This window comes from Rattus rattus, chromosome 17, assembly GCF_011064425.1.
Source record: "Rattus rattus isolate New Zealand chromosome 17, Rrattus_CSIRO_v1, whole genome shotgun sequence".
NCBI classification, from domain to species: domain Eukaryota; kingdom Metazoa; phylum Chordata; class Mammalia; order Rodentia; family Muridae; genus Rattus; species Rattus rattus.
This window is the reverse complement of record NC_046170.1, coordinates 4,480,820-4,495,570: the sequence shown is the minus strand read 5'-3', so window position 1 is coordinate 4,495,570 and position 14,751 is coordinate 4,480,820. Positions and strand designations below refer to the sequence as shown.

At 48.9% G+C, this 14,751-nt stretch overlaps 1 protein-coding gene across 3 annotated transcripts; it reads right to left on the bottom strand.

Annotated features, from left to right (window-relative positions):
* Positions 1 to 6,386: 6,386 nt before the first annotated feature.
* Positions 6,387 to 13,299, bottom strand: Hmox1 (heme oxygenase 1). 3 transcript variants are annotated; one of them, XM_032887931.1, is made up of 5 exons: positions 13,136 to 13,299; positions 11,136 to 11,256; positions 9,829 to 10,320; positions 8,125 to 8,224; positions 6,387 to 7,084 (listed from the first exon to the last, which is right to left on the bottom strand). In XM_032887931.1, the coding sequence occupies exons 1-5, from the start codon at positions 13,156 to 13,158 to the stop codon at positions 6,951 to 6,953; spliced, it is 870 nt and encodes a 289-aa protein (XP_032743822.1). In that variant the 5' UTR covers positions 13,159 to 13,299; the 3' UTR covers positions 6,387 to 6,950. The 3 variants fall into 3 exon arrangements, with proteins under 3 accessions (XP_032743822.1, XP_032743821.1, XP_032743820.1); XM_032887930.1 differs by having other exon boundaries at positions 6,387 to 8,224; positions 12,964 to 13,299; XM_032887929.1 differs by having other exon boundaries at positions 6,387 to 8,224; positions 12,976 to 13,299.
* Positions 13,300 to 14,751: the final 1,452 nt, after the last annotated feature.

Here is a 14,751-nt window from a genome sequence, read left to right as displayed (position 1 = left end):
AGCCCGGTGGCACAAGTCTGTTAGCCCAGCTACTCGTAAAGTCTAGCAGGGAGGTCGCAAGTTCAAGGCCAGCCTGGGTGACTCTCCCAAATAAAATGGTGGGACTAGAGAGATGGATCAGTGATCAATAGCGCTTGCTGTACTTTTACAAGACCCAGTGACTTACATGTAGAGAAAGAAAGATACAAATATGTATCTGTATCTATACATACATATACTTTTTTTTTAAGTAAAAAGAAATGGACTGGAGCAATGGCTGAGCGATGTAAAGTGCATTGGATACAGACACATAAATGAAAGGTAGACTTATCAGCCCTCCCCCATGCCCGTGAGGATGGTGATTTTTTTTCTAGCACTAGGGAGGCTGAAGAAACCTGCCTTTAAGATAACATTAATAGTACATGAGAAAATTACTCCTTTCAGAGCTGCTGAGTATTCCTGAGAAGTGTCCCCTTGCTGCAGCCCAGCAGGAGGAGCCAGAGTGCTGTCTCAGCAGCTTTTGAGCCAGGTGTGTTCCCACACAGCTCTGAGATTCCACCTCAGACCAGTCAGGATGGCTAAAATCAAAAACTCAGGTGACAGCAGGTGCTGGCGAGGATGTGGAGAAAGAGGAACGCTCCTCCATTGTTGGTGGGATTGCAAACTGGCACAACCACTCTGGAAATCAGTCTGGGTGGTTCCTCAGTAAATTGGACATAGTACTACCTAAGGTCCCAGCTATACCACTCCTGGGCATATACCCAAAACATGCTCCAACATGTAACAAGGACACATGCTCTACTATGTTCATAGCATTATTTTTAATAGCCAGAAGCTGGAAATAACCCAGATGTTCTTCAACAGAGAAGTGGATACAGAAAATATGGTACACTTACACAATGGAGTAACTACTCAGCTATTAAAAGCAATGTCTTGGGGTTGGGGATTTAGCTCAGAGGTTGAGCGCTTGCCTAGGAAGCGCAAGGCCCTGGGTTCGGTTCCCAGCCCCGAAAAAAAAAAACCAAAAAAAAAAAAAAAAAAAGCAATGTCTTTCTGAAACTGTTTTTATTTATTTACTTATTTATTTATCTCTTTATTTATTATATATAAGTACACTGTAGCTGTCTTCAGATGCACCAGAAGAGGGCATTAGATCTCTTTACAGATGGTTGTGAGCCACCATGTGGTTGCTGGGAATTGAACTCAGGGCCTCTGGAAGAGAAAAGGTGCTCTTAACCCCTGGAGCCATCTCTCCAGCCCCCCAGTGAAAGAGCTCTTGATTAAGGGATGGAAATATGACCCCACAGGCAGTGGGAACAAGGCCCTGTGACTTAACCTTGGTTTAAATTGCCCCCACCTTGCTATTCTTCCATAAGTTCAATTAATGCATTGTTCACCTGACATAGTGTTGAGCTCAACTTGTGGTAACGCTGCCACTGAGAGAAACTTGTCCAAGAACCGCTCGTGAGGTTCCCTGCAGCAGCTTGCCGCTTCTGCAGCCTTGCTGAGGGCTAGTTGGTGAGCCTGGCGGTTTCTTCAGGATTGAACTATAGTTGTTGGTTCTACCTTAAGTCTGCTGGCTGAAAGGACTGGACTGTAGCTGCCAGTTCATTCCTGATGTGTGCCTGGTGTCCACCTGCCTAGAGGACTGGTCTGCCGTTGCTGAATCATATTTGGTGTTTGCTGTGGGACTGAACTGCTACCCAAGAAGACCAAGCTCACCCCCAAAGAACTACTGCCGAGCAGATCCACTTCCCCCATATCCTAATAGCTTTTCTCTTCCACAGCCTCTGCTGGGTGGTGGGCTAGAGGAGAGGTTGAACCCTTATTAAAAGTAGGTTGCTGGGTTGGGGATTTAGCTCAGTGGTAGAGCGCTTACCTAGGAAGCGCAAGGCCCTGGGTTCGGTCCCCAGCTCCGAAAAAAAAAAGAACCAAAAAAAAAAAAAAAAAGTAGGTTGCAAAAAATGTATGCCTATGGTCTGGGGCACTTGAGTGAGCTAGCCAGAGCAGTGCCAGAGAGCCGGTCCCAGTGGTGTGTTCGTGAGGGTGTGGGTCCAAATGGCTTGACCACGGGAAAGCTGGTCTCACCCTTTGCCTGGGCAAAGGAGGGGAACTGGCCCTGCCAGCTCAGGTGCAGGAGAACTGGTGGGATGACCAACTCAGCTATCAACCCAAGCCCAAATCCGGGGCTTTTGGGTTGGTCTGTACCAACATCTACCCTGTCTATGCACTGCTGGAGCTCCTGAAGGGGTCTACCCGGCAGAACCAAAAGCTGCAGGATCTCCATGACACAGGGCAACAGCAGGATACCCTAAAGTAGTCCCCGTGAAGATCTGCTATTGGTGTAGCAGAAGCCAGAAGCCTCCAACCAGATTCGTTGCCATGAACATTTGCAAGTACAAAGATGTGGACCAAAGGGTAGGCAGTGGGACACTCAGTGCCACACTGCAGTCTCCATGGTGAGATTTTTTTTGGGTTTTTCGGTTTTTTTACTTTTTTCTTCAAGGGCAGAGGTCAGATAGGAGGTGATGGGGAGATGAATGGGAAGGAGGGTATACAGTGTCAAATTCACAAAGAATCAATTAAAATTTAAAAAATATATACACGGGTCTGTTTCCAAACTCTTCTCTGTGTAGCCCTGGCTACCCTGGAACTCGCTCTGTGGACCAGGCTGGCCATGAACTCCGAGATCCTCCTGCCTCTACCTCTGAGTGCTGGGAGTAAAGGCGTGCATCGCCACCGTGCAGGTCCATTTTTTTTTAGAACAAAATAATTTTATCACACATAGATCACATAGAGAGTTAAGGGGTCAGGAGATGACTAATTCAGTAAAACGCTTGCTGTGCAAACATGAAGACCTGATTTTGGTTGCTCTGTGCCCACTTAGAAAAGATGGATACAGCGTTTGCCTGTAATCCCAGTCTGGAAAAGTAGAGACAGGGCGAATCTTCGAGGCTTGCTGGCCAGCCAGTCTAATCAATTAGTTCACTTAAGTTCTAAGTTCAGTGAGAGACCTTGTTCCAAAAATTAGCACAGAGGTGGGAATCCAGCTCAGTGGTAGAGTGCCTTCTCAGCATGTGTGAGGACCTGAGTTCACTTCTCTCTCTCTCTCTTTTTTTAAAAGATTTATTTATTACATATGAGTACACTGTCGCTGTCTTCAGACACACCAGAAGAAGGCCTCACATCTCATTACAGATGGTCGTGAGCCACCATGTGGTTGCTGGGAATTGAACTCAAGACCTCTGGAAGAGCAGTCAGTGCTCTTAACCTCTGAGCCATCTCTCCAGCCCTGAAACTTAGTTTTTAATCTTTATTTTATTTTATGTGTATAACCGTGTTTTACCTGCGTGATTGTTTGTGGATCAGGTGTGAGAGTCCCCGGAATAGATACATGTAAGAGAACTAAGAACTAAACTCAGAAAGTGAGCCCTAATCTCTCCAGTCCCCTATGTTGAAACTCTTGACCAGTAAGCTAGAGACATGAGCCAGATGTAGACAGGTGAGGGTGGCTGGGCTCCTTTCCTGCCTATCCCTGCTCTGCCTCTATCTACAAACACTTGACTGCGCGCTGATATTTGGAAAGGCTCAAGGCCATATCTCTAGCCAGAGAAAACTAAAGGTGACAAAATCTTGGTCACTGTTTGCCCCAGCCAGCCCTGAGAACAGGACCTGTTGCCTAGTCTCTAAGATTCTCTAAAAGGCACAGGGCAGGCTGCGATTGTGGCTTAGTAGAAGAGAACAGAATTGGCATGCGTAAGGGTCCTAGATTTGATCTACAGCACTACATGTGCTGGAAAGTCAAATGCTCGTTCACCATTGTACAAGTAGAAGGTGAGGGTGTAGCTCAGTGGGAGAGCCTTGCGTAATGTGAACAAAGCTCCGGATTTGATTCCCAGTGCTGGAAAGGGGCAGAATCAGTTCATGCTGAATATTTTTTTTTCCTATTGATACAGTTATTCCTCTTTTTAAGTCAGTCCAGTTTTAACTTGTCTCCGGCCTTGACAGTTGACAGGAAGTCTATTCTTTTGTAGAATTCAAAATTGTTTCTCTTCTCTCCCTTTTCTTCCCTTCGCTTGCCCACCCTTTAGGCACCAGCATTTGAACCCGGGACATCCCATATGTTAGGCAAGCATTCTACCACTGAGCTATATATACCTAACATTTTTGTTTACTTAATTGTATATGTATAGGGGTTGGGGATTTGGCTCAGTGGTAGAGCGCTTGCCTAGCAAGCGCAAGGCCCTGGGTTCGGTCCCCAGCTCTGAAAAAAAAAATTGTATATGTATAGATATTTTGCCTGCACACATGTCAGTGCATTGCATGTGTGCCTGGTGCCAAAGAGGACAGAAAAAAAAATCATTAGATCCCCTGGAATTAGAGTTATAAACCGTTATGAGCCACCGTGTGGGTGCTGGGAATCAACCCAGGGTCTTCTGGAAGAGCAGGCCGTGCTTTGAAGCACTGAGCCATCTCTTTAGTGCCCCTCCCCCAACTTGCCTTACTTTATCACAATACATATTTTCACAGATGAGGAAACTAAGCTCAGGGTAGGAGAGCCATCTTTGCTATCTGACATCTATGCTTTGCATATATCTATACCCCGACCCTTAATTTCACTTTATCCTTAATTTCATAAAGAATGGCTTCTGGCCAGGTGGTGTTGTAAAGACAAGCATATCTCTGTGAGTTTGAGGCCAGCCTGGTCTATGGAGGACTACTATGGTCTACAGCCAGGACTTCAATGAAACCCTGTCTTGAAAAAACAAAACGACAACAACAAGAATGACTTCTGGACCTGGCTGTATGTAAATGAGTCTTCCAGAATGGCCTTTCTTGTATGGTGACTCTGGGACACCACTTCAAAGCTCCTAGCTATGAGCCTCCATGGAGTTCTGGAGTTTCTGTGCACAGACATCACCGGGTTCCCTCCTCAGCTGTGAGAGACAGATGTATTGCTCATCTTTCCAGGGAGGAAAATGATATTTGAAGCACTGTGCCCAAGACTTGGCGATAGAGCCAGTGTGGGGGACAAAGACCTTCTGACCCCCAGCCCTCTAGCACTGGTGGGACATAGTAGGTACCCCATCCCTGTTTGGCCTTCACCTTCCCAGAGTGGGAGCTGTCTGTCTACTGTTTGGGTGGCTTTCATCACCTGGGTCAGAGCTCAGCAGACCTGGCTGAAACCCTTCCTGACACTGGGCAGATTGGCCGTGATGACCATGTACACAAGCATGACAGGTGACTGACTCTTCCAGTACAACAATCAGGAGACACTGGCCTTCTGCCCACAAGAAAGCCAGGTGTGACGGAAGGCCTTGGATTTAACTTGCTTCTCAAGACACACAGGTGAGGTCAGCATCATCATTGTGTTATCACAGGTGGGGAGTCTGAGTCCCTGAGGGGTTAGGTGACCAACTCCAAAGTGGAGTAGCAGATGGTTCAGCAGGTCAAGGGCTTACTGCTCAAGCCTGAGCTCAACCTCTGGAAGTGGAACCTTATATAAATGGAAGGAGAGAACGGTCTCCCCACACTGAGCCATGTGGCTGTGCATACCAAGACAGTGCACTCACAAGAAGTGAAATTAGAGAAAACACGAAGCCAGGCACTCGCCTCTAGTTTCTAAGTATCACGATTCAGACAGAGCACATCAGCTTTACCCCAGAATCTGCCCATTTCTTCCTCATTAAATATGTAAGTCTCAGGGCTGAAGAGATAGATCAGTCAGTGAGTTGGAGCCCGTGTAAAACAGGCGTGGTGGTGCGTGCTCGTAAACCCAGCACTCTGAAAACAAAGTGCACTGACCAGGTGTGGTGGTACATGCCTTTAAACCCAGCACTTGGGAGGCAGAGGTAGGAGGATCTCAGTGAGTTCAAGGCTGGCCTTGTCTACATAGCAAATTCCAGGCCCGTCAGGACTACGTAAGAGAGACCCTGTCTCAACACACACACCATCTGTCTCCCAGCAGAAAACAAGGACTGGCCAGGTGTGTAGCATACATATATAATCCCAGCATGAAGGCGGAGGCAGGGAGACATCTGTGAGCTCGAGGCCAGCTGGTCTTCATAGTGAGTTCCTCCAACCAGGGCTTCCCTAGTGAGATCCGGTCTAACTAAAATAAAACCAAGGTGGACCGTTTCTAAAACACACCTGAGGTTGATCTCTGGCCTCGACATGCACACACATACACACACACACACACACACACACACACACACACACGAGCATCTGCATACACACAAACACATACCCCCACACCCACAGTCAATAAGATCTGCCCAAATGCGTGAAGCTCACTTCCAGCTCTCAGGCACCATCACCTGCCCTCCTCCTGCCAGACACTGAAGAGACAGGAGGAACAGGGCCCTGTTCGTGGACAGCAGAGACATGAACGCACTTCCGGTGACTATTAGATAATGCCATTTATTACTTCACACAGAAGTTAGAGACCAAGGTTACAATTATTAAATACCATCCACCCCTCAAAAGACAGCCCAACTTGGTTAGAATAAAAAAACAATCAATACAACAAAAAATACCATTACACTGGTAGAACTGGGGAAATAACAAAAACAAGACAGGAACACATGACAGAAAGTATCTGCACACTGATATCAAAGTGGCCATGGTGCTGGGGGAAAGCAGTCATGGTCAGTCAACATGGACGCCGACTACCAAGGGCACTGGGCTCAGAACAGCCGCCTCTACCGACCACAGTTCTGGGGCTCTGTTGCAGGATTTGGGGCTGCTGGTTTCCAAGTTCAGGCCCCTGGCTGGATGTGCTTCTGGTGAGGGAAATGTGCCAGGCATCTCCCTCCATTCCAGAGAGACAAAGGAAGACACAGGAAGGGGGCGAGGAACCCCAAAAGCTTTCTTAGAGGCCCAAGAAAAGAGAGCCAGGCAAGATTCTCCCCTGCAGAGAGAAGGCTACATGAGACAGAGTTCACAGCCTCTGGGGGCCAACACTGCATTTACATGGCATAAATTCCCACTGCCACGGTCGCCAACAGGAAGCTGAGTGTGAGGACCCATCGGAGGAGCGGTGTCTGGGATGAACTAGTGCTGATCTGGGATTTCCCTCGGGGCGTCTCTGCAGCGGTAGTATCTGTAGGAGAAACACAGACAAGGTCAAACTCACAGCCTGGGGTGGATGACACTGCACAGAGCAGAGGACACTCGGTGCTGTGTCTGATACAGTTCCAGTCCAAGGCCAGGATTCTGCTACAGCTTGAACCACTAGCCACTGCTTAAACACCTTCAAAGATAGGAGCTCACCAACTCCCCCACGCTGTTCCTTCTGTGCTCTGCCAGGCCGCAGCAGGTCAAAGACTCCAGACCCAAACAGGTAACTAATTCTATCAGCACTGACCATATTCCAGCCCACCAGAAACAGTACCACTAATGACAAGGTGGCGGGGTCCCGCCTCCCTTGGGAGAGCCTTGGGCAAAAGGTGGGCCCATTCAAGCAATCAAGCTTCACGTAACCTGCCCTGCTCAGTTTCAGTCACCCACTCCCTGGGCCATACTGTCGCAGGGGTGATAGGCTCAGGGAAGGCACATTTTCTGCCACTTTTGTCTTTTTAAGAACCATTACTCCTGCTCCAAGGGTAGTGTATCAAGGCACAGGAAAAGGGCTGACACTCCAGTAATTACATGAACTCCTTCCTGTCTCCTGGAGGGTCAGCGCTAGAAATAGCTTCCCAAATCCTTGCCTCATATGGGGCCTGCATGGGAGCCTTGAGTGGGCCTCGAAAGGTAAACACACCCTAGATTTTTATGAAAAGATTGAAGCAGGAGGATTGTTTGACTCCCAGGGTTTGAGACCAGCCTGGGTCATGCAGCATGGCTCTGCCTTGGGGGGAAAAAAGTGGGAGGTGGGATCTAAATGAGAGGATCTCTGTGCAGTGACTTCTGAGGGCTTTATATGCCCCTCGGCCAACGAGCTACACAGCCCCCAACCTCCTGATTTTCTAATGTGGAGAAACTGAGGTAGAAAAGTCTTATAGCTTACCCACAGTCATACTACAGACTTACCCTGGGCTCTTTTGTCTGCACCCTATCTCTAATTTAAAACGTTCAGAATAGAGAAGAGTAAAGAAATTCCAGCTGGGCTAAGGAGAGCAGAAGCCAAGGGGCCACCTTTACCTTGCACCAGGCTAGCAGGCCTCTGGCGAAGAAACTCTGTCTGTGAGGGACTCTGGTCTTTGTGTTCCTCTGTCAGCAGTGCCTGCAGCTCCTCAAACAGCTGGAAGACAAGACAGGGCACACTGCCTGTTAGTGATACTCACAATGTGGGGGGACGCCAGGGGAAGGCACAGCTTGAAGCCTGTTGGGAAATATTGTACAAATGACACGACTTGAGGAAACTAGCGCATACCGCGTCTTTCACTTATCTCATGAGATGTGACAGGTTTAGTTGGCTCCCTGCCTGTGCGTCCCCAATGCTGTCTGTACCCTCACTTGGACCCCACCAGTAACGGCTGTCCTGAATCAAGACTTCAGGAGCTTTTCTGTATCCCTATGAGGAGAACCAGTTTGCCTCCTCGGAAATAACACATGAATGTGTGGGAGCCGTGCAGCCTACATCCCGTGCTCTCTTCATGACTGTACATGAGCTCCTCCTTGCTAGGCGGTGTCATGGAGTATGTCGCTTGCTTTTGCAGGTGAGGGAACCACAGCTCCTGGAGCAGGGCTTTCTGAGATTGACTAGGGGTCAGGATGGAGATCCAGTTCTCAGCTGGGCCTGTGTCTAATCCTCTTTTCTTGTTGGTGTTTTGTTGTTTTTCAAGACAGGGTTTCTTTGTGTAGCCTCAGCTGTCCTAGAACTAGCTGTGTAGACCAAGCTGACCTGGAACTCACAGAGATCCTCCTGTCTCTGCCTTCTGAGTGCTGAGATTAAAGGAATGGGCCATCACTTCCCTGCTTCTAAACTCATTCTTTATATCATATCCTCGGAAGGCCTCAGGTGAACGGCCTAGATGAATTTAGGACATCTGAAGGTTACTTCTCTAACAGGTGCTTGCCTGGTGGAACTTTTAAAGGCTCTCAGGCTGAAAGTGGGGAGACACAGGAGGTCCCAAATTGGAACCCTGACCACCGTAGCACCCATAGTATTATAAATAGGACAGTCTACTCCCCCAGCTCTACCTTTCAGGGACCTGCTCAAAACACTGAGCTAAAGATAGTTCAAAGATTAAGAGCGTTAGTTGCTCTCCAGAGGATGCGGGTTCAATTCCCGGTTCCCCTGTGGCAGCTCCCAGCTGTCTGTAGCTCCACCCCCAACGACTCTGACACCAAACAGATACACATGTGGGCAATACATCAATGCAAATCAAAGAAAAGGAAGCAAATGCCACCTGGGACATGTCAGCATCTGAAGCCCGGACTGTGCCAACCTGGCCATGCACCAGTACTCAGGCACCCCAGGGTCCAGCTACACCATTGTCAGAGGGTCACAGCCCACCACACAAGAGAGCAATGACATCAGGGAACTTCCCCTGTATCAGTCCTCCCACAGGGACTGAACCACAACTTGCTTGCCCCTCTCGCCTTGAAGATGGATGCTATTATTATCCCTATTTTGGAGATTTAGAACCTGAGGATGGGAGTTGGGGATTTAGCTCAGTGGTAGAGTGCTTGCCTAGCAAGTGCAAGGCCCTGGGTTCGGTCCCCAGCTCCGGAAAAAAAAAAAAGAACCTGAGGATGAAGAGATTTGCCCACAATCACCCAGCTAGTTAAGCAGCAAAACAGGACCCTGGCTGGCCCCAAGTCCTTGTACTAACTGGGACTCTGGGGACCCTCCCTCCAAGAACTGGAATGAATGGGGCTTGAAGGAACAGTGGGGCTCACCTCAATGTTGAGCAGGAAGGCGGTCTTAGCCTCTTCTGTCACCCTGTGTTTGACCTCGGGTGTCATCTCCAGAGTGTTCATGCGAGCACGATAGAGCTGTTTGAACTTGGTGGGGTTGTCGATGCTCGGGAAGGTGAAAAAAGCCAGGCCTTCCCCAGAGCTTGGCAAGGCCATGGCCTTCTGTGCAATCTTCTTCAGGACCTGACCCCCTGAGAGGTCACCCAGGTAGCGGGTATATGCGTGGGCCACCAGCAGCTCAGGATGAGAACCCCCCACCTCGTGGAGACGCTTTACGTAGTGCTGTGTGGCTGGTGTGTAAGGGATGGCCTCCTGCCAGTGGGGCCCATACCAGAAGGCCATGTCCTGCTCCAGGGCAGCCCTTCGGTGCAGCTCCTCAGGGAAGTAGAGCGGGGCATAGACTGGGTTCTGCTTGTTTCGCTCTATCTCCTCTTCCAGGGCCGTATAGATATGGTACAAGGAGGCCATCACCAGCTGAAAAAAACAGAATCAACTTGTCGCTAGAAGAACCCTTCTGGAAGGAAGGCCTCCTGTCCCCACCACCCTCCACTCCCCACCCAGTCAGCGCTCTCTTCCCTGTGTCTGATGTTTGCTGCAGACATCAGTTCCACGGCTGGCAGGAAACAGGGTCTATTGTGTCTACTGTGCATTTCAGCCCAGCTGTCAAAACCCCATTCCTCAGGCAAGAGGGCTTGGGAGGTTAAATGAGGTAGCCAATCTCACTGTGGGAACAGGACACTGCAGGGCTAAGGCAAACTTCTCCTTTCCTTCAGAGGCAAGTTGAAATTGGGTCAGGAGATTTGGGTCTCCCGTGGTCCAAATACCCGGGAGGCTGACGCAGGAGTATTGAGAGTTCCTGAACTGTGTAGTGAGACCCAATCTAGTAACCTAAGAGCTTGGATTGTGGGTCAGTAGAGAACCTAGCCGGCATGTATGAGGCCCGGCAGGTCAAGAGCGCAAGCTCTGAAATTTGGCCATCTTTGGTTTTCGTCTTTTCCACTGAAAGCTGACAGGATGGCCTCTTAACCTCTCTGTTCCTTCCCCTTAGGCACTCCTCAAGAACATAAAATGACCAACATAGAATACGGGTTCACTTAACCACCCCACTGCACCAGCTCCTCCATCAGCAGATCCTTTCCTCTCTGAGCTACCGGGTCAGCATTACCAAGATGGTGTCCTTGGACAGGCCCTCATCACTCCTGGCTCCAACCTCCCCGTTAAACTATTGGCTAAAGCCCTGGGTATACCTGCTATACCCCAGTGGTCTGGTCAACCTACACGTCACGTACCTTAAAGCCTTCCCTGGACACCTGACCCTTCTGAAAGTTCCTCATGAACTCAGAATTCTCTGCTCGGATGTGCACCTCCTTGGTGGCCTCCTTCAAGGCCTCAGACAAATCCTGGGACATGCTGTGGAGGAAGAGAGGAGAATCAGCTGGGGATGCCTATGAATGACTAGACCTGCAGAATAGCTCCAGCCTCCAATGTAGGCCAAGCCATGATCTTAGCCATGCAAACAGATGTCAGTCATTAAACACTATGTGACGTAGTCCCCAAAACCCCAGGGAGGATTCCTACTCCAGTTATTCCCAGTGAAGAGGAGGCAAGGTATGGCCTGACCTCAGGGAAGAGCTACACCAGTCCAAGGACCATACTCAAGGGCAGATTTTCTCTTTCCAAGACAGCATTTCTCTGTGTAGCCCTGGCTGTCCTGGAACTCACTCTGTAGATCAGGCTGGCCCAGAACTGTAGAGATTTGCTTCCCTCTGCCCCCTGAGTGCTGGGATTAAAGATATGCGTCACCACAGCCCGGCTAAGGGTAGATACTTTGGTGAGCTTTTAGATCCAACCTGAAGATATTTCTTTAAAAATTTCAGTTATAGATTTTACAAGCAGCAGGACGTGATGGTGCACATCTTTAATTCCAGCATGCAGGAGGTGAAGGCAGGTAGATCTCTTAATTTAAAGCCAACCTGGGTCTATCTATATAGTGAATGAATTTCAGCACAGGGCTATGTAGGAAGAGTCTCAACAAAACAAAACAAAACAAAAAACAAACAAACAAAAAACCCATCCAAAACCAACTATACACTATACTCAAAGTTTCTGCATTAAATAGTCTATGTAACCCAGCTTTATTTAGAGAGGTTCTGCAGCAGAAGATTCAAGAGTTCCAGACCAGCCTGGTCAACTTAGTTAGGCACTGTCTTTAAATAAAAAAGGTGCTGATACTGTACCTTATGGGTAAAGTGCTTGCCTAGAATGTTTGAAGTCCTAAGTTCAATCCTTACTGCTAAAAGTTGGAGGCGAGGACTAGACAGTGTAAGCTCAGCCAGGAAACGCACTTGCCACCTGATAAGCCAATCTTTCTTGGAAGCCACATGGTAGACTGAGAAGTGACTTTCTTCAAGTCGAACTCTGACCTCCACATACTTAGTGTGTCATATATGTGGCCACTCTACATGCACGATAAATAAAATGTAACACGAGACACTTTAAATAAAAATATAAAAATAAGACTGGCTTTATAAAAGGAAAAAAAGAAAAAAGAGCTGGACAGAGTGGTGTAGGCCTGTAATCTCAGCACTAGGGAGGCAGAGGCAGGCAGATCTCCGAGTTCTAGGCCAGCCTGATCTACAGAGTGAAGACATTCAGGGCTACAAAGAGGCGCTCCGTCTCAAAAAAATCAAAGAAGAGGAGAAGGAGGAAGATTTGGAGGAGGAGGAGGAAGAGGAGGAGGAGGAGGAGGAATAGAAGCCAAGTGTGGTGGCGGGGCACCTTCAATCTCAGTACTCAGGAAGCAAAGGGAAGCGAACTGGAGTTCAAGGCCAACTTGATCTACACAGGGACCCCAAAGCAAAACAGAACAAAACGCCAAGCAAACAAAAAACTTCCTGTCCCCCCTCCCCAAACAAAAAACACCCAGCTTCAACATACTCTAGTTCTGCTACTGCTGCCTCCCTGCGTCTTACGTGTCGTCTGAAGTTGGGAATTGATATGACCACTCCGCGCCACCAAGAGGGCCAAGCTCCCCAATCCCCGCCCCCTAGAACGGTGAGTCCAGGATCCAGGACTCAGCAGTGTTCATCCCTCAAACCTGGATACTACAAGACACACCCATCCGGTCACCTCCAGCATGTCAGAGGGGTGAATCACATTTTCTCCCTCCAGCTGCCCATGGCTACAGGTAGACTGGGCGGCAACTCGTTCCTTGGTCTCGCAGCCTGCATTTCTAGGCTGGACAAGGGACGCGGGACATCACAGTTCCCGTCCCCAAGTAGTCGCTTGCCTGTCGGGCTGTGGGCGCTCCATCGCAGGACTGGGCTAGTTCAGGCTGGCTCCGCTCGCTTCAGGCTCCGGGCTCCGCTCGAGATGGCTCTGCTCCGGCAGGCTCCACTCGCTGGTTGGAGGCGGAAACTCTGGAGGCGACTGGCGACTGTGAGCGAGCAGCTGCCCGCGCCAGCCCTTTAAGTACGCGAGTCACGTGGTGGCCGCCCAGCTGAGCCGGCGTTCTGGCTGCTGTTGCAACACCCCGCCCCGAGGCTGGTCGGCCTGGCCTGTATGGGGATAAATCATATGACTCTGGCAAGCTCTAAAAAAAAAAAAAGGAAATCTGAGTGAATTGCCTCTTAGCAGAATTTTTTGGGTCCTTTCCAGAACCCTCTACTCTATTCAGTGATAGGAAGGCAGGAGTAGCCAGCCTCTCAGGAATCTGGAAGGTTCCAGAACTAGAAGACAATTCTAGCCGTGAGATGCTGGTGGGCAAACCCAGGGATTGACTCATCCAGGCCCCAAGTCTACCTACCTGAGTCTGCCTTCCCGGAACTCTAAGGATAGCTGGTTTTCTCAATCTTTTATGTACATAGTCCTGTTTGTTTTACTAACACCTGCCTAGACTGACTTTTCCATGGTTCATCCCCATATGTCACAGTGGGGGATAGATGGCTCCAATCTTACAGGCGGGAATGTGAGCTGGAGGATGAAGCCTTCTGCCCAGGGTCTCATGGAGTGCAGCACCCCAGTGTCTGGCTGCCTCCTCGGTGGTCTCCTAGAACCTGGGCCACACCGTGACTTCCTGGTGCCTGAGTACAGGAGACTGAAGTCAGGACACATGGCTCTGACACATCTATAACGGCAGATAACCCACCGAAGCTTAGAGCGGAGGACTTGGACAATTACCTTCTGAATTCCTGGCTAGCTGGACCTTTGGTATAGGACAGAGAACACACGAACATGCTGGGTGGTTCTTCAAAGCCTCCGTAGTTCTAGCTGTCCTTTTTTGTTATTGTTAAAAGTATTTACTTCTTAAAATACCTCTTTAAAAAGTATTTACTATTTTCCAGGTAGTGATGGTACAGGCCTTTGAGTCTAGCACCCAGGAGGCAGAGGCTGGCACATCTCTGTGAGTTTGAGGCCAGCGTGGTCTACAGAGGGAGTTCCGGGACAGCCAAGGCTACACAGAGAAACCCTGTTTGGAAAGGACAACAACAACGAAAACATATTATTTATTTTATGTGTGTCTGTAGACCCAAGTAAGTGTATGTATGTATTCATGCCACGTGCATACAGATGCCTGAGAAGAAAGCAGAGGGCATTGGGTCCCCCATGACTGGGAGTTACAGGGGGTAGTGAGCTGCCCATGTAGGGAACTGAATTCAGGTCCTCTGTAAGGGCAGCAAGTACTGTGAACCACCCAGCCATCTCTCCTACTCCAAAGTGACTTTTGATGTCAACAAGGACTTCACTCTTTGTGTCTTTGTTTTGTTAATCCTGAGATTCTTCAGAAAAACCAAGTCCAACATTTTGGAAATTAGAAGCAAGCTTTAAATATTAAATACTAACAAAGTAATGGACTTTGGCCAGGTATATTCTCTAGAATTTCCCAGTTGAAAATGGCCTTGAGCC